General features: G+C 47.0%; 1 protein-coding gene across 1 annotated transcript; it reads left to right on the top strand.

The window, feature by feature from the left end:
• The first annotated feature begins 922 nt into the window (after positions 1-922).
• Positions 923-17998, top strand: LOC311428620 (ubiquitin carboxyl-terminal hydrolase 17-like protein 6). Its single transcript, XM_084539982.1, has 15 exons — positions 923-1169; positions 8420-8657; positions 9405-9605; positions 10202-10312; positions 10472-10574; positions 10779-10846; positions 11003-11073; positions 11605-11687; positions 12606-12717; positions 13095-13235; positions 13430-13530; positions 13994-14135; positions 14343-14624; positions 15430-15518; positions 17672-17998. Exons 2-15 carry the CDS (start codon positions 8429-8431, stop codon positions 17889-17891), a joined length of 1953 nt encoding a protein of 650 aa, XP_084396108.1. The 5' UTR covers positions 923-1169; positions 8420-8428; the 3' UTR covers positions 17892-17998.
• The last annotated feature ends 6274 nt before the right edge of the window (positions 17999-24272 follow it).

Here is a 24272-nt window from a genome sequence, read left to right on the forward strand (position 1 = left end):
AAAAGAATATAGCACAGGTAAGTGGCTGTAAGTCCCCGGGATACCTATTTGCGCAGGTTACTGAAGAGGATGGCACTTGGTCACTCCATGGCTTTCATTTGGCCCCAAAGCCTTCTGTAGTCAGCTGAATTCACTCCTCAGTGACTTTTCTGTGAAGAGAGGTAGGTGCAAATAGGAGATTTTATGAATTCCTTGGGGAGGGAGCAGTGTGAATTGCAGCTTGGTAGGCACAAAGCAAACTGTTCTAATTGTGCAAAGTAAATCGACACTTGATAAGTTCAAACTCAGTTTTATAGCTGGCAAGCACAAAAGTAAACCTTAGCTGTGATCCTAGCAGCACAGCGGTGTAGCTCTTCCCTTCCCCTTGTCCTCTTGGCTCTTTTAATGACAGTGCAAGCAACCAACCTGTGCCAAAGGGTGCTGTATGGCAAACAATGGGCAGGCTTTTTTCTAAAAAGCACGAGTTTGAGTTATGTGGTGTTTGGGTGTTTCTCTTGAAACGATTCTTCCCTCCTTGAGCTGTTAGATCCTAATGCAGGAAATGGAAGTGCTGCATGCATAAACAGAGTAATCAAACATACACCTCTTAGGAAGAGGCTTGCAATGTCCTAGTGTTTGTTTTGAGCACTGTTAGATACAGTTTGACATGAATGGAGTGAAAACACCTTAGAGAAAGGTGTTGATTGTTCTCACTTTTCCAAGACAGAAATAAGTGGAGTAGATTTCCCTCCTGCATGGAACAAAAGTTGCACGTTTGTTTTTGTCTGTCTAGCTTTCAGTCTCTTTAAAAATTTCCCTACAGGTCCCAGTTTTAAGTAGACAGTTTAAACGTGCAGAGCGATAAATTAGTGGAATGCAGTGGTTGTGACACCAACTTCTGATCTGAAATGTAAAGAAAACTCAATCCACTTCAGGGTGCCTTTTTTGTCTGTCTGTTTCCATTTTACAAGAGCAACGGTGAAATAAGGAGAATCCCATCTTCACTGTTTCAAAATCCTTTGTTTCTGCGTTTCAGTCACCAGAACATTGAGGAGTAGAGCTGGTGCAAAAACTGTGAGACGAGTCCACGGAGAAAACAGGGACTTGGAGCTGCGCCGCAGCTGTAGAGTAGGACACAGTCGGTACTCGACTACTAACTCGTCCATTCTATTTGACAAACTTATGACAAAGTAAGTCATCTTTTCTTGCAGACCTCGTAGAATGATCTTTCTTCGCAAGCCTTTGCACTATGGCATGATGTTGGCCTCGACTTGCTCTTTATTTTGACAGCAAAGAGGTATGGCTGCTCCTGGCATTTCCTTCCTGTTTACAGGGAGACACCGTTACCTGGCTAGATAAACAGATTTTCTTGAAGGTGCTATTTCAGCATATAAGAATTGATTTAAAAAACAACAACAACAACAAAAGTGCTTCATGGCTTGCTAGTTTTGTAATCTCACATTTCTCCAGGAATACTTGATTTGCTGCATTTCACCATTACACTCGTCAGCGCCGCTGATTCTGGTTTATCACTATTTGCATTGCAAATCTCCTTGTCCAAAGCTTAAACTGATGTATGCACTTCTTGAAAACAAAACCTGAAGTTGCAGAGCAGAAGACTCAAGTCATTATGTTAGCAGCTGTGTAACCATACTGCTTTCCAAGCATAAGATGTCCAGCTTATTTTGTTTCTATGAAGAGTTTAAATGGCTCCCGTTAAGCAAAGATGTCCCCACACTGATACTTACTATTAAGCAAGGATTCCACCTCCTTTGGCTGAGGTCTGCTCCCTTACTCACATTGGAACATTCATCCAAGTAGCCTGCAATTCCACACTCTCGGGGGAAAGTCCATAGAATAGAAAAGGTTCCTCCAGTCTCTTCCTCAGCCTTTTTTTGAAGCATGCAATAAAGCAAAACATTCACAGGCTGCCCTTCCATGCAAAACAAGGCAAATTAGTAAGACAGGAGCCACAAAACTGATTGTCCTTTAAAGTTAAAATGAGATTTGAAATAGATCGAGTTAGCAAGTGTTGTAAGTCTGTAGCTAAGTCTGGTTTTGCCAATGCAGCACAATTCGCTATCACGTAGCCAGAGCTGCTTCTGTAGCTCCAAGAAGCAAAACTGCTTTGACAAAATACTGTGTCATCAAAGCATTCGTTGGCTCAGTAGGCACGGCTCAGGTTCAACAAGTTTGTGAAAAAATGAGTACTAACAGAAGCAGCAGGGTCCAAAGAAACACTTTATGTCCCCACTGCGAAATGAGGGGCTTTACCTTGAGTGTTATGCACACTGTCAATAGAAAAGCACTGTAACAGAATCTGCCACGGCAGTCTGCATGTTACTGAAAGACCATCGGAGTAGGACTGCAGCAAGATCGTTCCGAAGTTACAAAAAAACCATGTGGGGGTGGGAGTTTAGTTGCGTTCGATAACACAATCTTAGATAAAGATTTTGGTCTTAACGTAAAAGTAAGGATGTCTACTGATTTCTTCAACTCCAACAACTGAAGCCCAAGCCTGAAAAATCGCCTTTAAGAATGCAAAGAAAATATTTAACTCTTCTGTATGTTCATACTTTGCTATCAAGCAAAGGAATGAATGCTGATGCCTTAACTATGTAGGGCTGTAGCTTACAGAGAGACTACACCTTCCTGTTTTTTTCCCTTTAAAAACATTAAGTGTACGTGAAATTATTTGGGGGTGTTTTCACATGCAAAGCCTAATGCAGTGCATGCAAGCCCTGTCATCTTCTTCGTCTAGTAGTGTCGCGTTAAGGGGTGTAGCCGATTGACCGTCATGGGTCCCATCGGATTCAGGGTGCTGAACTATCACGGTCACGGATTCACCAACAACGCAGTACGGCCTCGCTCTAGTCGCATTCAAGGAGAACTCTCACAGCTAGGAAGAATGCAATTAAGTGCAATTTCTTACGGCGACAGGTACACAGGTTCTTTGGATTGTCAGTGATAAATTCACTGTCTGCAAAAGCAAGCTAGCATGCATGAAATGCACAGGTACACAGCCTAGGTATTAAGACATTAAAAAGCATCAAAACTCTAGAGATTTCTAAGATTCCACAGAGACGCCTGGTATAAGCAAGCGTTCAGATCTTACCCCACGGCATCCCAATGGAGTGGGGGTGGGGGAGTGAGAGGCTCAGCCTGTCGAGTGATGTCAGAAGGAATCCTTCCTGATAGTATCTTCCCTAACATCCCCTTTCTCTTAAAGCAATTGGTATTATTTTCTATCTTTAAGGTGGAGCTTGAGTGACTCTAGTCATGCATATCTTGGTTGTGCTTGGTAGAAATGATCTCACTTGCGTTTAAAGGTACAGGCTCTGAGAAATTCCGAGGGCATGCTCAGTGAGGGGTGGTTGCACCTTGGAGGCGGGTAGCTTTTGGGATGGAGGTGTGCTTATGATGCCTAGTCGCTTAAGGCGATTACTCCACAAGTAGTAACTTAGTGTTGATTTAACTACAGCATATCTAAAACATAAGAAGGATGTTAGTATGGAAGAAGCCGATGAAACCAGTCCTTAAATCTTACTACTTACTGTGCGTGAGCAGACTGGCGTGAGTTTTAGCTATACTGGCAAATATCAAACCACACCTGTGTCGTCCCAAAGCTGGGAAAAAAACAAAAACAAAACCAAGGAAATGTTGAAGCAAATAGGGAGGCGTGTAGCTTGTGCAGTCTTTTAGCTGAGAAAATAAAGAAGGAGAGAGACAGGTAGCCTTGAGCTAGCAGAAGCAAGGAAGAGAAGGGCTAAAAGGGAAAAAACAGGAAGGAGAACACCAGCTCCAGACTGACCTCTAGTAACCTTTTTCTCATTAAGGGTCATTAGCACATTAAAAATCACACCTGTCAAAATGCTAATCTATGCTAATGTGGGATTCGGTGTGTGTCCCCCCTCTCCTGTTCCCCCTCCCCCCTGGTATTCCTCTGTAATGCACAAGCTCAGTGGAGATAAGTTAGGTGAGCTGTAATAACCAATCCAAAGGAGCCAAAGAGAGAGTTTTCACAAGTTTCCTGTGTATAAATGACGGTGATTCGAGTCAGAGGTGTGCTTGCTTTGCGAAAGATGGCCAAGTGCCTGACTCTGCAGAGTTCTATAAGTAATTATATAATTAAAAGACCTTCGTGTGCATTCCGACTCTGGGTGCTTATTGGCGCGGTGCACTCTGCACGAACCTGCAGACAACATCTGTACTCAGTGTCATGACTACAGACAACCCTCTGCTGTTTATTTATTCCTGCATATTTTTCTGTGCATTCAACACAACCCCTTTGGCACAACTAGTTAACCACGTAGCTGCCAGTCCACCACTCAGTTGCACTTGTGAAGAGGAAAAGCTATTTCCGTCTACTGGAGGAGCACATCCTCTAAATGCAAGCTTCACTCAGCTGGTCATTTACTGCAGGACAAGATTTGAAAAGTGTTGTTGAGTTCTGGGTTTCCTGCTTACAGGAAAAATTAAGTGCTAGATCGCCCTCTACTCCGCTTTGTCTGCTGCATTTAATGGAGATTAAACTGATTTCGTTTGCTCCTCCGTTTATGGACAATGAGCTGAAGGAACAGGTACAGCACATTAGCCTGGAATGCCTTCCCTCCCAACCAAAGTAAACTGGAGCTGTAACTAACACAAGCAAAAGCAAGGCTTCTGTGTTTTCAGCTGAATAAAGTTCCAACAAAATCATCCTCTGGGATTTGAAGCTTACTTCACATGACATGCCAACGACTCTTTTCCCTCTATTGTAAAGCGGATCCCTGCTGTTAGTTGCTCTAGAAGCAAAGGAATCATCGGTTTGGTTACCAAATAGCCACTTCTGCAAACGAGAAGTGTTGTGCTCTCTCTTCCCTTTGAATGACTCCACACTTCTCATCAGCTACTGGATTGCTGACCTAGAATCAGAGAACATCCCAAGGTGGAAAGGACTCCCAATAATCACCAAGTCCAACTCGTGGCTCCACACAGGACCACCCCAAAGTGAGACCCGATGTCTGAGAGCATTGTTCAACACTTGTTGACCTCCGTCAGGCTCGGTGCCATGAGCAGTGCCCTGGGCAGCTGTCTCAGTAGCCAGCCACCCCCTCAGCGCAGCACCTGAGGCGCACGGGGCTCGGCGGGGCGGCCCGGGAGGGGAGGACGGCGGGGCGAAGTGGCAGCTCCCTCAGAGCCGTCTCCCCGCCGCCTCGGCCGCATGTCGTGGCTTTTTCGTGTCGGGGCTTTTTCATGTCGTGCCCTCGGTCTCTCGCCGTGGGTGAGATGCTGCTCCCCAGCGCGGACCCCTTGCGCACGGGGCCTGCCCGCGGCGGCGGCGGGAGGGAAACCCCAACCCCAAAGCCCTCCCGGCAGGGAGAGCTCGGGGTGAGGGCCGATCCGGCACCGACAGTAAACACACGCCGGAGGAAACGCTCTGGTTTTAGCCATGAGCAGCGCGGCCAGGTTCACAAGGCGTCACGCTGGAGCTCCGAGTTCGGCGGCGTTCCGAGGCCGTTGTGGCGGTTGTGGAGACGGCCCCGGCTGAGGTGGCTGCTGCTGTCGCTGCTGTCCCCTCTGTCCCTGCTGTTGCCGCTGTTGCCGCTGTTCCCGGACCTTGGAGACCCCCGGCGGCTCCCTGTGCCAGGCCCTGTGGCCCCGGGGAGCTGCCCGCCGCCTCGTCGGCCAGCCCGGCAGCAATCCTGCCAGCACAGAATAGCCCACTGCGTTTCAGGGTAAAGTGACGATTAATTTCTATTTCCTGGCCTGGGTGCTGCTTTCTTCTTTAAGGAAGCTTCAAGGTTGAAGGTTCAACTCAGTTATGTCAGGGTTCAACTCCGTTTCGTGAAGGGGCTCTTGTACGAAAGCTTAAGCTGGGATTGACTCTCTGCTAAGCGGAGGCCAAACGTGGACCTACTGAGAAGCAGGTCCTAAGTGATAACATTTTCTAAAGAGACTGCTAAACACATCTGAAGAGTGCTGCTGCAGAACTCTGAATGGGGGGATAGCAACTGTCTTAAGTGATCTGGAATCTTGAATTTACTTTTCAATGGACAAGAGGTGTGTCTCTCAAGGCAAACAAAGAGAGGAGTAACACCCTCTCTTGTCACTCATGTCAACATAAATTTATGCTCAGAGCGTAGGTGTAGGAACAGCATCGGTATGTATATGGAACATCGGGAGAGGAAGCTCTATCGGTATTTACAGTTTTTCTACTACCTTGCCAGAGAGACGTCATCTCCAAATGAGAAATGGATGTATTTTGAAACAGTGGTGGTGGATCGGATTTCTTCTTTCTAGTGTTAATATTTGCTCTTGAATCGTACTTAATAGCTGGTAACACCTCAATCAGTTGTCAAAAATAAACTTAAAAATGTGTAAGGCTTATCTCATTGGTCAGTATAAAGATCAAGGTCTTCCCTTCCCTTCCCTTCCCTTCCCTTCCCTTCCCTTCCCTTCCCTTCCCTTCCCTTCCCTTCCCTTCCCTTCCCTTCCCTTCCCTTCCCTTCCCTTCCCTTCCCTTCCCTTCCCTTCCCTTCCCTTCCCTTCCCTTCCCTTCCCTTCCCTTCCCTTCCCTTCCCTTCCCTTCCCTTCCCTTCCCTTCCCTTCCCTTCCCTTCCCTTCCCTTCCCTTCCCTTCCCTTCCCATTTTCCCCAGTATTGTTTTTCTGTTCTCCTTCTCACTGCAGTCTTGATTTTGTTTCTTGTCCCTTAAGTATGTTTCCAATGTGTTGCTGAAACATTTTCCCTTTCAATCCTAAAAAAGGAGCTGTCACTGGTGAAGATCGGAGCTTATCCCTGAGCCCAGGAGCTGTCACCTTAGTCTTCCAATCGGACAAGGACGACTTCATTTCTCATGTAAATGCATTTGTCAGGTTTGCGTATTGTTTTTTCAGGAATGGAAAGTGTGTATAGAATGGATTTAAAATCAATTTTAAATGTAAAACGTCAAGGCAAAAAAGTTCTAATTACAACCTCTGCACACAATTTGCCAGCTGTGGGACTAGGAGTTTTCTTATTTACTGTGTTTTGTTTAACGTGTCTGAAGTTTAATGGACAGCAATCAAGGCGTGCTAGAAATCTGAAAGCACTTTATGCTTTGTTCTCTCCGTCATTTTGGTATAACAAACTAGCTTATGTTTTAAACCCTCCATGAGGTTAGTGGTTTCCCTAAAGGTAACAAGTCCCTGTGTGCTACAGTAAGACAGTAACAAAACATGAAGTATAGAAGTTCATCCTGTCATTATTCAGCTTCTGCCTATGGACACACAACTACGCTTATTTAAAGCGGTATCACCTTGAAACCTAATCAGCATTTTAAAAAGGACTTTGTAGCAGTTATTGGCTTTTGTCCTGGAGGGCTGAGGTTTGTTTTGTTTTGTTTTACATTCAGCATTTCCGTTTCTAGCTTACATTCCCCTGTTGTTTTGCATGAGGAAAGCGTGCAACTTTAGAAAGGAGAACGGAAAGAGCTGCTTTTTAGTCTAACTTTTCAGTTTGTCGTAGGAGTTTTAAATGTGGTAGGAGTAAAACACCAGAAGTACTGCTGCCAAAGTTATATTCAAACTCGTCTTTCTTGGAGAAGCAGAAGAAGCCCAGGGAGAAATAAATTTGCAAACATGCTCTTCATGCTCTCCTTTCCGAAGATTTCTCTGAGATATAGCCCATCCTCTGTGGGTTTTGAGGTATATGGTTCCCAGGAGTGAAAAGGAGGGCCAAACATCTCTCCTCTTGGATCTCAGCATGCCAGGGCTTTGGTGTACTGCCACTTACAGCTCCGCTTTTTCACCTGGAAAAAGCGACCGCATGATGTAGACTGAGGAGCCCTCACAGATTAACTTGCTATCACCAAGTGACGCTCATGAAAGGTGTATTTAAAAGCTAGGCTCATTATAGAATCACAACAAACCCCTCATGACTGGTGCAGTAGACAGTGAGGTAGAGGGCGAGCCCTGGAAAGACAGAAGAAAAGTAGCAGTGAGTTCTGGGTACCTTTGTGCAGACGAAACAGAAAAACGCAGGCAGTGAAGTAATAGTGTTCCGTTACTAATGCCAGCAATAGATAATTGCAACAATTATCTATTAGATCATAGGTACTAATTAACAGATAATTGCGCAACTCCGGAAATCAATAAATAACTGATTCCCCTCAGAGAATGTCTTCTACATTTTTATATTAAAAAGACTCCAGAGTTGTAATGGATTAAAATCCTACGGAAGGGAAAGAAATGGCATCAGCCACTAGTTCTGCAGAAGCGAAAAGTAATACTGATAGAGTTTAGATGGAAATTTTCACTTTGTGTGTTTAGTTTGGGGATTCTTTTTAAATCATTCATACCAGCGATTTAGTTCTTAAGGCTGTTTCTTTGAGATTAAGTGACAGGACTTCTGTTACTCTTTTCTTCTTGGAGTGCTTCTTGATAGTCTTACGTCAACCAGAACTTCTGTCTCTGTCGCAGATGTGAACAATGACCGTAGCTAAGAAGCCCAAATCTTCAAAGCCTAAAAAGCCCTCTTCAAGGCGGTCTGGCAAATCCAAGAAACCAAGTCCTAAAATACTGATGTCACGCACCGCCAACTGGGGCCGGATAGTGCCTGCAGAAGATTCAAGCCAAGTCTCTGTGGCCCAAGGACGTGGAGGTGCTATTTACTGTAGATCATCTGAAAAATCTAAGGCTTTTGCCCCAAGAGATCTAAGTAAGTGTGCGTTCTATCCTGCCTCCATTGTCTTCAAAGCAAAAGTAGAAAATGCAGTTCTTACTTGTTGCACTGATAGAGAAGGGGACTACTGTGAAGAAAGACTTCAAAAGCGAATCCCCTAAGGCAACTGAAGTGACTGATGTTACAGAAATTAATTTTGATATATTTACAGTCAACAGAGAAATACGGGGAGCTTTTTGTAATGCACAGATTCCTCCATGTCTTTTCTGTTTTGCAGAGAAAAGTGTTTGATTGTTGCTATTCACAGCTTCCATTTTTCACAGGTTTTTTGAAGGATAACATTGCTCAGGAAAAAATCTGGTATCTGTAGGGGTACCGTCATTCCTAGTTCCTAGTTTTTACGTTTTTACCGTATAATTTCAAGTCTAAGTTTGTGGTTTAAGTTATAATAAGGAAAAAAACAGTAGTTGAGTTAATCAGGTTAAAGATTATAGATGGAGAGGAACTTGGCATTAGGTGCTACAAACAGAATGGCAGTTAGCCTTGCCTTAGAAGAATTAAAATGGTTGACTAAAGTTGTTTTTGTTTTTGTTTTTTTTTTCCCCAAAACATTGTGTTGACCAGCCAATTTGAATTTGGTGGTATTAAAGCTGTCTGCAATAAGTTTTTCTGGTTTGGATTGTAGCTAGCTCCTCTAGGTGCTCCTGCAGAATAGTATTTTTTTAAATACCTTTCTTCGAAACAAACAAACAAGATCTCTTTTTAAATTTAACTTTCTTGCAGTCGTTAATGATGGAATTGCTCCGCCACAGAGCATTCTTTTTCCACCTGAGAAGATTTGTATGGATTGGCGAGAAACACAAAGTGTTGGAGTTGGCCTGTACAATCTTGGCAACACATGTTTTCTTAATGCTACTCTACAGTGTTTGACCTACACACCCCCACTTGCCAATTACATGCTTTCTCTTGAGCACAGCCAGTCATGTGAGTACTTTCTAACAGTATTTTGAATCTGTTGGATAGCTCTGAAGGTGAAAGAACAGCAGTGATTCTGTGAGATAAGCTTATTTGCCTGATTTTACCTGTAGCAGCTGGCTTTGAGCACTGTATTAGCAGTGGGCTCCGAATAGCATATGGAGTGCAATTAATGCACCATGTTTTATTTATTTAGTTAGTTATTTGTTTGTTTGTTTGTTTGTTTGTTTATTAAAGGATTATTTATTGCTTCATGGGAATAATGAAGTGCATTGGACAGTAATGCATTTGGTAGTAATTTTAGAGAGTAATACATTTTGCAGCCTGTGGAGTTCACATTCCTGTCAGCCTTTACAACTGCGACTTTGCAGTAGTCTTTTAGATTTCTCATCACAACATGCATTTGAATACAGGCTTAGTGGATATTTTTCTTCTGTCAAGTTGTGTGAAATGAAATGTTACAAGACTGTTGGGACATTGGCATCTTGGGAGAATAGAATGTAGCAAGGAGAGTGGATATTGTATCTATAGTTTAAATTGTACTTAGATGTTTGTAGTTCTGGATATTTCGCTGGACTGGGATGCTTTGCTCTTTCACTCTTCAGGTCGTGAACAAGATTTTTGCATGATGTGCACGATGGAGACTCACATTAACCAGGCCCTGCGTTGCACTGTTGATGCCATCGAGCCTACGCATGTTATCAGTAATCTCAGTCGTAAGTGGCTTCAGATGTGTTTCTTTTCGATAGCTTGTAATCTTCAAATAATTATTTGATGTGTCTAAGTGGTTTTAACACTCCAATGAAGAGAGATTTTAGAAATACAAGAATGATTTCATTTTTAAATGAGGTCAATACTATCATCTTCTTATTTAGGAATAGGACAACATTTCCGTTTTGGCAGTCAAGAAGACGCACACGAGTTCTTGCGCTATACTGTTGATGCTATGCAGGAAGCGTGCTTGAACGGAAGCACCGAGTAAGCATAAACAAGTTCACTTTCATACATTCTCTAGCACCTTCTAGTCCTTTATTTACTCTCAGAAATGATCTCTAGCACCTTTTAGTGCCTTATTTACTATCAGCAACGCAAGTCTACATCATCCTTGGTTTTCATCAAACTCTTTGAAGAGTTAATTCTGTGCCTTAAATCTTCTGAGGTCTGATTATAATTTATTTCCAGATTGGACAGATCTTCTCAAGCTACCACCATCATTCATCAAATATTTGGAGGATTTCTAAGATCGAGAGGTACTTGAAAAAATATTCCTGTCCTTAGAACTGATCTGTGTCTTTTGTCGGTAGTAAAGCAGTCTGTAGTTTGTCTAAAGTAGTATCTGTCAACAACTTGAATTTGGACAGTTAGTCTCCTTCACATAATGTTAAGCATTTATATTTTGTTTCCAGTGAAATGCTTGAATTGCAAAGCAGTTTCGGATACGTATGAGGCATTTCTTGATATCACTTTGGATATAAAGGTAAGATGTTTTCTAAATATAATTCATGATGTTTAAGTACATGCATAACTTTCTAAATTAAACTTGTTTAACTTAAAAAACCAAACCACATATAATGTTAAAACGTAAGAGCTTGGTGGTGCTAAGGAAGTGGATTGGACTTTGTCCTTCCGTGGAACCCATGTAAATAGTCTCCACATTTGCATTGGGTTTAAGGGGAAAGAATTCTCTTTCTGCAAAAATTATAATGCTGTCATACTTCTTTGTTGTTCTACCTCAATATACATCTAATTGTTAGACTGATGAATTTGTCCCCAGTATTGATGACAAAGCACACTGTAGATGCTGTCTAGGCTACTGGAAAAGTATTTGTTCCAAAGTCAAATGCCTTCCAGGTGAGGTCAATGCTGAGCATGCTCTTTCTGCCTCCTTCTTCACAGTGCTCCTAGTAGATCGCTTGAGTATGTTAGTAAGATTCTCTTATAAACTACTAGTATGTGTCTGGAATTCTGAATTACGGTGACTTTGCGCTCTTCTTTCTCGCTGCTCTAGGCGGTTTCGTCTGTTAGCAGAGCTCTGGAACTCTTTGTGAAACCTGAAGAGCTGGATGGAGAGAATTGCTATAAATGTAGCGAGTAAGATTTTGACGAATTAGGTCTTAATCCTAGATGTCAGTTTTCTATGTTGCATGACTCTGTTGGACTACCTCTAAACTTTGGATCTACTTACAAGTTTTGTGGAAGTTTATAAAAGACTTGGATTTTTGTTTCCTTGGAGGGGGGAAGTCTTGTTCATAGGCATTCCCTATGGGTTTGCAATTCTCTGGCTTGTATTTTGCCATCAGAATTCAAAAAGAGCTACTTTTGTTCTTTCTATTTATTAGCTCTCGACAGTACTTTTCTTGATGTAAACTGCCCAGTTTCCGTTGTTCTCTGGGCTAGTGGCTAATTTTCACTGCTTACACCGTAGGTCCTACCTTGGAGCGGGCAATGTGTCAAACTGAACTATTTTGTTTCAAAGGATGGCAGATGGTTTCAGTGTCTTTCCAGACAAGCTCAGTACATGAAGACTTCCTACTGTTAAATGTCTCCCTCCTGTAGAATGACCATGTGCTTCTGTTGTATTTTTGATGTTGATAGTCGACCTATGTTGGAGATTATTTGCAATTTCTAGCCCTGGGGACCAAGGCTCTCTCGTTCCGCTTTCAGTATTTGTATTCCCCTTGAAAGCTGAAAGAATGTTTCCAGGATTGGAGTTCAAATAGCCACTTTTGTAGACCAAGAAATGGTACCTTGCCATCCAACCTGGTCATACCCTTTTGTGAGAGATTCCTGTTCCCGCTATGCTCTGAGTTGTTGGGAAAATTGACCTTCTTCTGTGTATTAACAAACCTGACACGCAGTGCATGGGTTTATGAAAAGAAAAAAGACCAACCTATTATGCAAGTAAATATCATTCAAATAGCATAGGCATGCGTGAGACATTAAAAGGAGTTTGTTTTGGGGGCGAAAAAAGAAGATGCCTTCAAACACTTATCTCTGCTTGGTTTTAAGGTGTAAAAAGATGGTTCCTGCATCCAAGAGATTTACCATACACCGTTCTTCCAAGGTTCTCACAATATCACTGAAAAGATTTGCAGATTTCACAGGTGGAAAGATCAACAAGGTATATTTACCACTGTAATGCAACTATATCATTGTGTAATGGGACATCCCCCAAAGCTGAAAGTTGTTAATATTTTCAGACAATAATTGTAGACTAACGACTATGGCTTATTCTTTCTCTTAATATCAATAAAGTTCCCGCTTGACAAGAAGCATATGCTTTCCTCTGAGAAGGCTGATTCATCAGGAAACAGTTCTCTGCAACTTCTAGTCTTAACCGTTGTTTATGGGAAGACTTATTTGTAGTGAATCAAGAAATATATTCGAGAAATATATTCTAGAAATCAATTCTAGTCTGTGTTTTTTGGAAGTGTTTTTCTCTGGCTAGTCCACGAAGTACTCTGGGATAATTTTTCTATCTTCTTGATGTCTCTTTAGGAGGTGAAATATCCGGAGTATTTGGACCTGAGAGCCTACATGTCGCAGTCAATGGGAGAACCACTGCTCTATGCCTTATACGCAGTGCTGGTACATCACGGTGTCAGCTGTCACTCAGGACACTATATATGCTATGTAAAGGTAGAAGTCAACAGCATTTCTAACAGGGTAAAGGTTGTGCTGGCAAACCAATTAAAGCATGACTAGCAGCTACTGTTTCTAGGGAAAAAGATTTCATTATATTTTTATTTGACATGTGTGTATTTTGTTCCTATCCGTGATTTCAATTGGAAAACGTGCAATTCACCTAAAGAAATCATTGTCTTTATTTGCAGGCTGGTAATGGACTTTGGTATCAGATGAATGATGCTAAAGTAGTGCGTACTGACATTAAAAGAGTTCTTGGTCAGCAAGCTTACATACTTTTTTATATCAGGTAATAACAAATCTTAAATTGTGTTCAGAAGAGATTTACTTTCCTGTTATTGATATTTTTCTGTTTTGCAAGTGTTTTTCTTGCTATCCCAGGAGAAGATTATTATTTGTCTAATTCAGTTCTGTCTAACCTGAAATTCTCTGTGTCGTTTATTATCTTTTGTTGCTTGGCCTTAAACTGCAGCACTTGTGTAAATTGCTATCTATGTGTTATCTGTAGCTGGCTACTTTAGAGAAGGAGAGAAATGAAGGTCATCTGTGGTGTAAGAATGAATTATTGCTCTGCAAGTGATAGTCTTAGTAGGAAGACTGTTCTCTACTTTTCAGTCTGTAGTCTTGGCGAAGCCTTCTGTAGAGAAGGCTTCCATATCGTATGAGCTGTTCCTCTAAAATGATAGGATGGGATTTAATCCAAGAGTAGGCTGAAAGAAAAACTAAACTACGATCACTGCTCTTTTCTGAAGGCGCTATGATTTGACACTTGGAGAACGTGCGTTTTACTTGCCAGCACCATCTTATCCCTGTTCATTCCCTCCTGGTCAGCAGGGGGCTAATAGTAAGCAGGCTGGATTTCTGGGACCACGACTTCTTCCTCATATGATTAAGGTAATTCAGGGAAGCGGGAGGGCAGATAACGGCACCAAACTGCTAGTGGGTTTGGGGTTTGGTGTGGGGTTTTTTGTTTGGTTTTAAGCATCTTTTTAGGTGTTAAGACCATTTGTAGAAACACTCAGTAGGAGAGTTTTGTGTTTCAAAATGTTACATGCAGTGTTTGCGTTAATCCATCTTGCAATTTCTTCTTTTTAAATACAGAATTCAAGCCGTTTAAATGGAAATGGATCCATAAAAGAGGACACAAAGACCACTGGTGTCACCCTAAAAAGGCCATCTTCAGCACCACCAATGGCCTGTGTTCAAAACCAGGCAATTACCAGGCCTTCAATGACTGATACGTCAAGAAAACAGAAGATCACCATCAGTATTCACAATAAATTGCCTGCTCGTCAGACTGTGTCACAGCCTGACTTTCTTAGCAGTGCTGTGGAGGATGAAGATCTCTACCAGGCTGTTCCTTCATCCACAATTACAAATTCGGTAATGCAAATGAAGCAAATGCAAACAAACAAAAAAGTTTCTGATGAAATTTTTGTGGAGCCAACAGTGAATGAAAATCCTAAACTCAGCTCTGATAACACAGTCCCTTATGGTGCAGAATCTTCAGGAAAATCTGAGGAGGAGTCAAAGGGCTTATTTCAAAGGAATTTGAAATGCAATGCAATGTCCTCTAATGGAATTTTGGTTGGAAAGGTAGTCCGTACATTGCAGCATTCCGATTCTTCCTGTCAGAATGCTGACAAAGGAAGATCCCAGCATGAGCTGCCAAAAACAGATTCACTAAATGGTGCTATTAGGTTAGTTAATGAATCTAAAGAAAACGGACTGAAACTTGATGATTCCACTTGCCGAGTTGAACCTGTTAAACCTTCTGAGATGTTCTTTTCTAAAACAAATGGATTGCTTGAAACATAGATTTGCTCCATCGAGAATTTCTCACCTACGATGTATTCGGGAGTGTTTATTGTGTTCCTAATTCAGGTGAAATACTGAGAAAACACAGCACACATGTGATCGTAAGGCTTTGTGGTATTATCCCCTTAGAATTTGCAGACCTGAGCTTACATTAGAACTTGTCAACTTAAGCTCAGCTGAGATAAAAATTCCTAAGTTTCATAAAGTAGATTTTGGGGGGTGAGTTGGGGTTATCTTTGAAGTGTAGATAATGCATACAACTCACAGCGGTCTTGCTTACCATTTAATGGAGACATTCTGACAAGACTAGTCCTCAGTACTACTACAAATAGTATTTTTTTGTCTGCTGACTTGTGCGTTTTAATTGCAGATGCCTGGAGCTATGCCTTCAGTCAATCGAGAAGTCATCACGGAGTCCTTCAGAGCCAGCCAGCTGAACAGCTTGTCAGAGGAAATGAGGTAAAATGAGCACAGTCTGATTAAGACAAGACTTTATGGAAGTTCGTTACAGTTTTATCTGTCTACTAATAGTATTTAATGGAAGGATTTAAATTAGTACAATTCCATACTGTGTGTCCAGTGTCACGAACAGAACTAATGATCAGCACTGAGCATATCACTCTGATGCAGGTTGGTGCCTCAAGGAGAACTTGTGTTCCTTTATAGAATGTTTTTCCATTTTTCTCCACTGTCTGGAGAAACACTGGCTGTTCCCCGCTCGCCCCTATGCCTTTTTTCTCAGAGCAGCAGGTGGAAGGAGACAGATGCGTTTGCTTTTTTAGTGCAATGGCTTCAGAAGCAAGAGGGGAAAAAGCACTTTCTCTGGGAGCTGAAGAAGGTGTCCTAATCACAGGAGAGGTTTCTAAATGGCATATCTTTGCGAGCGTTCCTGTAGTCCGGAGGTTTTTGTTTGTTTGCTCGACGTTGGAAGGTTTTACTCTTAATATTCACGTCCTTCAGCAGAAGTGAGAAATGGGTTTTTATTTTATGCAGTGTTGCGGAACCTCCGAAATCTCCTGGGAATGATGAATACCTCGCCCAGTACCAATGTGATGACGGTGGAGACAAGGAGAAACCAAGAAGATCAAAAGAACGTGACCTCATTTCAAAAGAAAATGTTTTGTACGGCAAAGACTCTTCTGAGCCTGGTGAGAAATTGCGGCAAACTTCCTCTCTCGAGTCTGACACTGAATGTAGCTCTAACAATCTTTCTTCCTTAGCTATTGCAGATAGACGCCAAGATACAAAGGACAAGACTAAAACCACTGAGAAAGAGCATTACCGAAGCAAGAGGGAACATGCTCCTAGTGAAGAGAAGGAGAGTCAAAAAGCAGGTCCTTCCAGCAAGAGGAGGTGTTCTCAGAGCGTGGAATTTGTTGAGCAAAAGAGTCACAAGCAGGAGTACTGGGAGGGAAGCAGGTACAGATCTTTCCCTCGTGAAAGAAACAGCCCTGAGAATGGCAGAAGAGCAGTCAAATATTCAAAGTACAGATCTGGCAGCGGAGGAAGATCAGAACAAGGTAGCAATAGGTACTACCGATCCAAAGGGGAAAGAAGTTGGAGCAGAAAAAGATACTATCGAGACGAAGCACGGAGATGGGAAAGATGTGGCTATTACAAGGATTACTATTCACCTCATGCGACAGGAGACAGTAGAGAGAGAAAGTTCTCTCACGGCGATTCAGCCTTTGACAGATCGACTGCAACTTACTACAGCAGGTCACATAAGCATTATCATTACAAAAGCGGATGGCCTCACGGTTCCCTCTTGAGAGAGGAAGATGTACGTCGCTTTGGCACACCCCGAGCAGACTTGCATCGTTGCTCGGTACCTCAGCAACATTCCAGAAGACATTCTCGTGAAAGACATGCGCTTCCACCTGTGTCAGCTCATTTGGAGAACTGTCGCCAGAAAACTGAAACAGAAGGAAACAGAAAAAGAAAATATACCCGTGCAGAAGGTAGTGAAAGTGAAATAGAAAGGAAAGACAGAAAGATAGAAAAGGAGCTTGTAGGTGGTGAAAAAAATGCAAAAATATCACAAGTTCTGGAAGAAAAAGAAGTCTAAGGATAAAGATGGAGAGAAGGATTCCAAGTAAGCAAGGATTCCAGCATACTCCGCATTTTTTATCCTAATTCTTTTCTGGGTGCTTCTCATGTCTTCCTTTTTTTTTTTTTTTTTTTTTTTTTTTTTTTTTTTTTTCCTGGTGGTTTCTAAGTTCTTTAGATAGCACCAGCTGGCTGGGGATCATGTTGTTAGGTTGATCAGTGAAGACAGGAAAGCTCTTGCTGAATTGTGTCAGAGCACTAGCTTTGGACCACATAGTTCGAATCACATCCGTACACCATTCCAGATTAGGTTAAAAGATTTTTTCTGCTTGCACGTATTCCAGAGCTAGCCGTTGTTAATGATCTGTGTACAAACCAGGACCTATGGTCCTTCAATCTGACGGCTTAAGTTTGCTGCATCTAAAGTAAGTTGCGTGTGCACAAAGCACCACAAAATAGCTGACATGCTGCAAATCATCACCTGTGGTAAAATAAATCAGGTTTCATATAGGCAACAAGTGCCACATCTTTTTTTCCCTTTTTAACTTGCATGTTTCTTTCAGACTTCATGATTTGTGTTTCTGTGCGCTCCGCTTTGACAATGCCAATCGCAAGCGTAAGAAAAAGAAGAAAAAGGAGAAGAAAAAGAAGAAAAAGGAGAAACACCAGGAAAGCAAAAGGCTCCTTGGAACACTTAGATCCTCGTTTCCAGAAGATAACGCGGGAGAAGAAGGAAGAATGCCATCCTCCAGATGGCTCTTCATGTCAGTAATGCAGAAGTGAGAGCAGTAAACAACCTTACAAGGAAGGGAAGACTTCCAGTGCAGGCGAAAGCAAGAAATACTGCTCCATCGCATCCAACGACTATACTAAAGGTAAGCGGCCGCAGCGTGTGTGAGGAATTCCTTTTATATTAATCTCGAGATTATTTCAAACAGTCTTGAAGTGCTTGATGACTTAACAGTCTGCAGATTTATTATCAAATCAAAAAAAAACCCCACTTGGTAGACTATTTTTTTCCCAGTTTTGAATGGCCACTAGGAAAGAAGGCCTGAAATAAAGAGGTTAAAGGCAAATGGTTTTCATTTGGTTTGATGATGAAGTGGCAAACAAGAGGAAGAGTTGCAAGCTCCCTTCTTAAATTCAGTCCAGCCAAGTAGGAAAAGTAAATGTGGACGGACAGCTGTATCTTGGCAAAGAAGATAGTAGGGAGCAAGGAGGTTCAGCAGTCAAGATGGAAGGTGATGCCATGAGGCTTAGAGGCTAGTAATGTTCTAATGAACATGGCTAAGTCTTGCGCTGGGCAGCCTGCTTGGGTCCAAAGCCTGCAGTCCTCCCCAAGATGTCAGCGAGGGGCTGGTGAGCCGTTGGGACGGAACCCCCGTTGCCCGGGTTCCCCAAGCAACCGCCCCACTCTCCAGCCACCATGGCAGGTCCAGCAGCCGGCTCCCGCTCCTCCCGGGGCTGCGGCCCTGCTGGCGAGCCCAGCGCCCCAGAGCTCAGCCCAGCGCCCTTTTTCCCACAGAGGGTTTCCCCAGACGGCTTCCGCGGCTTGCGCAGACGCAAAACTCCCCCTTCGTCGTCCCAGCCGTGCCGCCAACGGTGGCTGCCTGGCTGCTGCCCTCCCTCCGCGGAGCGACGGCGCTGCCCTTGCAGCCCCCGCAGGTACCCACCCTCCCCTCCGCGCTGCCCCAGGCCACCGTCTGGCACGTGGTGCCGGGGGTCCAGGGGCAGGTGCTGCAGCTCCCCGCCGGGGTGCAGCTGCCACCTGGGGGGCACCTCCCAGCCCAGGGGCACCACCTGCAGCTTGGGCAGCTCCCCGCCGGGGGGCAGCTCCCTGCTGTGGGGCAGCTCCCCGCCGTGGGGCACCAGCTGCAGCTGGTGCAGCTCCCCGCTGTGGGGCAAAACCTGCAGCTGGTGCAGCTCCCAACCATGGGGCACCAGCTGCAGCTGGTGCAGCTCCCCGCCGGGGGGCAGCTCCCCCACACCGCTCCTCCCTGTGCCCCCGTCCATCAGTGGGGACAGCCCATGGTGACGGGGACACTGGTACCCCACCATGCGCTGGGGCTGGGGCCCAGGGCCGTGCTCCATGGGGAGCTCCTGCACCCCGCAGGCACCTGCCTGTTGCAGGCCCCCGCCCAGCGCAACCCCCCGCCACCCCTCGTCCCGGGGCCTCCGCTGCGGGGGCAGGCGCTCCCCACGCCCCGCACCCTGAGCAGCAGCCGGGGGCAGCTGCCGGAGCCCTGCTTGCACGCCGTGGGGCTCAGCGAGGACCAGGGGCCCCCGCTGCCCGGCCCCACTGCCCCCAAGCCTGCCCAGGCTCCAAGGACCGCCAGCACCCAGACGGCGACGCCTGACGGTGAGTTTGGGGCTGGCACAGCCGGCCGCTGGGCGCCCCACACCCAGGGGCCATGGGAAAGCTGACATCGCCCGTCTTGGGGGATTTTCTTGCTTCGTCCTCAGCGGCGACAGCCCCGCAGGTGCCTGAGGAGCCCCCGCAGCTGCCCGAGCTGGGCCCTGATGCCTTTGCCGAGGCCTTTCCAGAGCTGGCAGGGGACAGCCAGCAGCTGCAGCACATGCAGGACGAGCTCCTGGCCGACCTGGACATCCCCATCCCCGGCATGGAGGAGCTGCTCAGCTGGCTCGATGCCGTGGAGCCCCAGGACGCCTTCCCCGATTTGCCCAGCAGTCCTGCCCTCAGCCGCTTCCTCTCGCAGCTGCCCGACCTCTGCGAGGACATCGAGGAGCCGAGCACGCAGGGACTGGAAGCCACAGGAGCCCTCGGTGAGGTCCCCTCAACCCCTGGGCTGCGCCCCGAGAAGCTTGAGGGTGGGCTGTCGCTGCAGTCCCCCGTCGTGCCAGCAGTGAGCCCCCCGCTCAGCCCTGCAGCCAGTCCCCTGCCCAGTGCGCTTAGGAGCCCCCTACCCAGTCCACCCCTGAGTCCCCCCAGGAGCCTCCCTGACACCCAGCTCCTCAGTGCCCTTAGTAGACCCCTGCCCCAACCCCCCCAGCGTTCCCTCAAGACCCACCCCAACCCCAAGGTCCCCAGTGCCCTTAGTAGACCCCAGCCCAAATCCCCCCCGAGTTCTCCCAAGAAACGCCCCAACCCCAAGGTCCCCAGTGCCCTTAGTAGACCCCAGCCCAAATCCCCCCCGAGTTCCCCCAAGAAACGCCCCAACCCCAAGGGCCGCACTGACCATAGGAGACCCCTGCCCAAACGCCCCCTGGGTCCCCTCAAGAGCCCCCCGCCTGCCCCTGCGTCCACCGGCACCAAGCGGGGGGCCAAGCGCCCTGCGCCCAGCAGCACCCCCGGGACAGCGCAGAGCTGCCAGCACAGGAGGCCGACGACAGAGAACCCCCCCGGCAAGGAGAGGAAGACGCTGCTGGGCCAGGCTGGCCAAGGCCGCAAGAGACCGTGCCAGGGGAAGACGGGTGGCAGCAGCACGGTGGCTGGCAGCAGCAGGGAAGCAGGCAGCAGCGGGCAGCAGCTGGCGATCAACAGCACCACGGCACCCAGCAAGAGAGCGCGAAGCCCGGGGGCTGCAGGGGGGCAAGGAGCAGCGGCGCCACCTCCCCGCAGAGCGCGGCTGCTGCCGGAGACTCCGAGTGGGGAGCCCCGTGCCGTGCGGCCCCAGGACAGGCTCTGTCCCCAGGCCAGCGGGGCCAGGACGCTGCAGCGCCAGCAGCCGGGGACAAAGACCCCCAGCGAGACTTTGCAGCCGCTGGGGGCCAGGGCCAAGGCGCTGGGGCCAGCGTGCCAGCTGGCCTGTGTGCAGCCGCAGCCCACCTCCAGCAGCCCCAGCAGCATGCCCAGCGCCCCGCCGACAGTGCCAGGCTCCAGCTACCCGTGACCGACCTCGGGCTTCTCCTCGACGGCCCCCGCAGCACCCAGGCAGGCACAGAGACCTCTGCAGGCACCTGCTCCAGCTTCAGCCACGCTCCTCAGCCCTTGCCCCTCTCGCTTGCCCTCTCCCCTCTCTCGTGCTGGAGCTAGGGGATGGGCTTGCCACTCACAGGGATGGCAACAGCGCCAATGGCAAATGCGCGCGCGCCTCACCCAGGAAGGTGGCAATGGCAAGCTGGGGAGATGCTGGCAGCAGCTGGGCTGGGAAAGCTTGGCCATGGCAACTGCTGCTTGGGACACCAAAGGGCTGAGAGACAAGACTTGCTTCTTCTTTCGGGGCATTGCTCTTCTTTCCTGCCTTCTGGATTAAATTCCTCTCCTTAGGTGGTCACTCAGCAAGGCCTCTGCCTGCAGAGCACTTCTTCTTGCACTGGCATGCCAAGGGGATAAGAACTGGGAGGTCTTTGGGATAGCAAATGATCAGTGGGATGGGAAGTGAGGATGGGGATAGCAATTCATTGGAATGGGAAAAATGGGTTTTACTTGTATTAAATTTAAATTTTTTAATTTTCATTTAATTTGTTGGTTTTCCTATTTATTTAATTAAATCCACTTTATTGACTGTGTTGTACAGTATGGCATTGTTTTATTATTATAAAATTATAAGTATTTAATAGTATTAAATATTTTTATATATTAATATATTATAAACTATAAGTGTCATTATTTATTATTTTGTTGGTTTTTATTCCTTTTCTACCCTATTAAACTCTCTTTGTCACAACGCACTGGTTTGGACTTTATTTTTCCTTCCGAGTCATTCTGGATTCACTCCGGATGGGGGGACACTAGCGAACGCCTGTGTGCTTCAGATCCAAGGTCACCTTTGCCCTCAACTCAAGATACATATTTGCATCTGTTGTTGTGAAACAAAATTAACAATAGGAACGATAAAGTTACCTACTTGCTAGCAGCAGCTCTACATTTGCTGGGGTCTGCTCTGTGCATTTTGAAGACCATTCCATGCTCTTCAGCCCCTTCAGGAGGAAATGTATGGTTCTAGGAAAATGCGTCTTGACCTGATGCAAAGCTGTGACGCAGCCTGCAGCTGCTGCAAGCCCTGGCATTTTACCTGCAGCCCCTCCAACAACTCTGATGTTCCCTGCATCGACTTCAACCACTGCGGCAGGACCTGAGGCCCCTCAAAGACTTGTCACACACCCTGCAGCCCCTCCAGCCCCTGGCATGTTCCCTGCAGCCCCTCCAAGCCTGGCACAGGCCCTACAGCTGGCTCCGGGGATGACCCCGTTGCTGTCTCAGGCACCAATACACACAAGGGGAAGGAATGCATGCAGAAGTCATCTCGTTTCAGAAGGGCAGAAAGTCCTCCCAAGAAGGGGAAGGAGCAAGAGGAAGGCGAGGCAGCCTACCCCAAGGTAGGGCCATCCCAGGGCACAGGAGGCTGTTGGAAAGGAGATTAGATAGAAAAGCAGCTGGAAGCAGGTGATCCCCATCCCTGGGCGAGCTGCGAGCCATGGGACAAGATTGCAGCTATCCTCCAGGCGAGCACATTGTCAGCTGGCTGCTGCACTGCTGGGATAGCAGCTGCGGGAGCCTGGCAGCAGAGGGCAGGGAAGCCAAGCAGCTGGGATCCTTCTCTGGGGAAGGGGGCACTGAGAAAGCGCTTGAAAACAGGGCACAAGCCCTCAGCCTCTGGAGGCAGCGCCTGTTAGGCGTGAAGGAAAGGGATCCCTTCTGGGAAGATGCTGTGGGCTTGCTGAGGCTCGAAGAACAGACGGTGCTGGCTGCTACCAGCGTGCTGCAGCAGCGGCAAGACAGAGCCGTGGTGGTTTTCCTCAGCTGGGCAGCTGAGCTCCAGCACAAGCGCTCTCTCCCTGCCCCTCCTCCAACGCCAAGGGGAGAAAAGAGGCTGGCAAGGGCTCAAGGGCTGCCAGAAGGACAGGGAGATCACTCCACAAGGAGCGTCACGGGCAAAGCAGGCTCAGCACAGCCTGTTCCAGTCCAGCCCAGGGCCTGCTCCTGCGGGGGCTCTCCACAGGCTGCGGCCTCCTCCAGGCCACAGCCACCTGCTCCACCGGGGGCTCCTCCAGCCACAGGGGGGCTGCAGCGTGGAGATCTGCTCCACGGGGGACCCATGGGCTGCAGGGGGACAGCCTGCTCCACCAGGGGCCTCTCCCTGCACAGGCTGCAGGGGAACTGCTGCTGGGAGCCTGGAGCACCTCCTGCCTCCTGCTGCACGGACCTTGGGGGCTGCACAGAGCTTTCTCACTCCTCCCTGAGCCACACGCTGCTGGGCAGCAGCTTTTGTTCCCTTTCTTAGATGGGTTCTCCCCCAGGCGCAAACATCATCCTTTTGCTCTGCGTTCTAGGCAGCAGCTGGTGGGTCCCTCCTGGAAGGAGCCTCCCGGAAGCGGCCCTGAGCTCCCATGGGGCAGCTGCTGCATTCTCCTCACAGAGGACACCCCTGCAGCCCCCCGCTCCCACAGCCTGGCCACGCAAACCCAAGCCAAGACACCGAGCGAGCCTCCCTGATTGCCAGCCAGCAGCTGGCTCAGCCTGGGACCCCAGGCCAGTGCCCACAAGACTCTCCTGGGCCTTGAAAAGCAAGCCTTGTGGGGACGGAGCACCCACAAAGAATGGACTCACACAACAGGACTCCTTGCCAACACTGCCTCACAGACACCTGGGCCTTGAGCGGGTAGCTCACCTATAGCGAGCTCATTTCCTTCCCAGTAGCTGAAATGTGCCCTTTCGGGGGCATTTGGGGGCTACAGTGTGCTGCTGAGAGGGATGTTGGAGCTCCTGCAGGGCAGTGCTTCCACTAAGGTAAGGCCTTTTCTGCATCTTCTACTGCCCTGCAAGCAAGGATGCTTGGGGCACACAAGACCTTGGGGGCTGCACAGAGCTTTCTCACTCCTCCCTGAGCCAGACGCTGCTGGGCAGCAGCTTTTGTTCCCTTTCTTAGATGCAAGATCTTCTTAAATTCAGTCCAGCCTAGTAGGAAAAGTAAATGTGGACAGCTGTATCTTGGCAAAGATAGTAGGGATCAAGGAGGTTCAGCAGTCAAGATGGAAGGTGATGCCATGAGGCTTACAGGCTAGTAATGTTCTATTGAAACCCAGCCTTCCTAAAGAAACCTGCCTGACTACTTGATGTGAATAACAGACTCTGTTCAGCTCTTTCCTAACATAGAAACGGTGCTGACTGCTTCTTCAGAGTAACAGAAGTTCGTGATACTACTGAAATAGTTGCGGTTCAGATGTAGATCTGATTTCTCCTAAGCACACTGAATTCACAAC

The sequence above is a fragment of the Aythya ferina genome (assembly GCF_964211825.1).
Source record: "Aythya ferina genome assembly, contig: HAP1_SCAFFOLD_103, whole genome shotgun sequence".
NCBI classification, from domain to species: Eukaryota; Metazoa; Chordata; class Aves; order Anseriformes; family Anatidae; genus Aythya; species Aythya ferina.

Excerpts from the sequence above, each read along its gene's own strand:
- LOC311428620 (XM_084539982.1), top strand. The coding sequence starts at position 8,429 with ATGACCGTAGCTAAGAAGCCCAAATCTTCAAAGCCTAAAAAGCCCTCT. Across the intron at positions 8,658-9,404 it reads TTTTGCCCCAAGAGATCTAA|TCGTTAATGATGGAATTGCT; the intron begins GTAAGTGTGCGT and ends ACTTTCTTGCAG. Across the intron at positions 11,688-12,605 it reads AATTGCTATAAATGTAGCGA|GTGTAAAAAGATGGTTCCTG; the intron begins GTAAGATTTTGA and ends CTTGGTTTTAAG.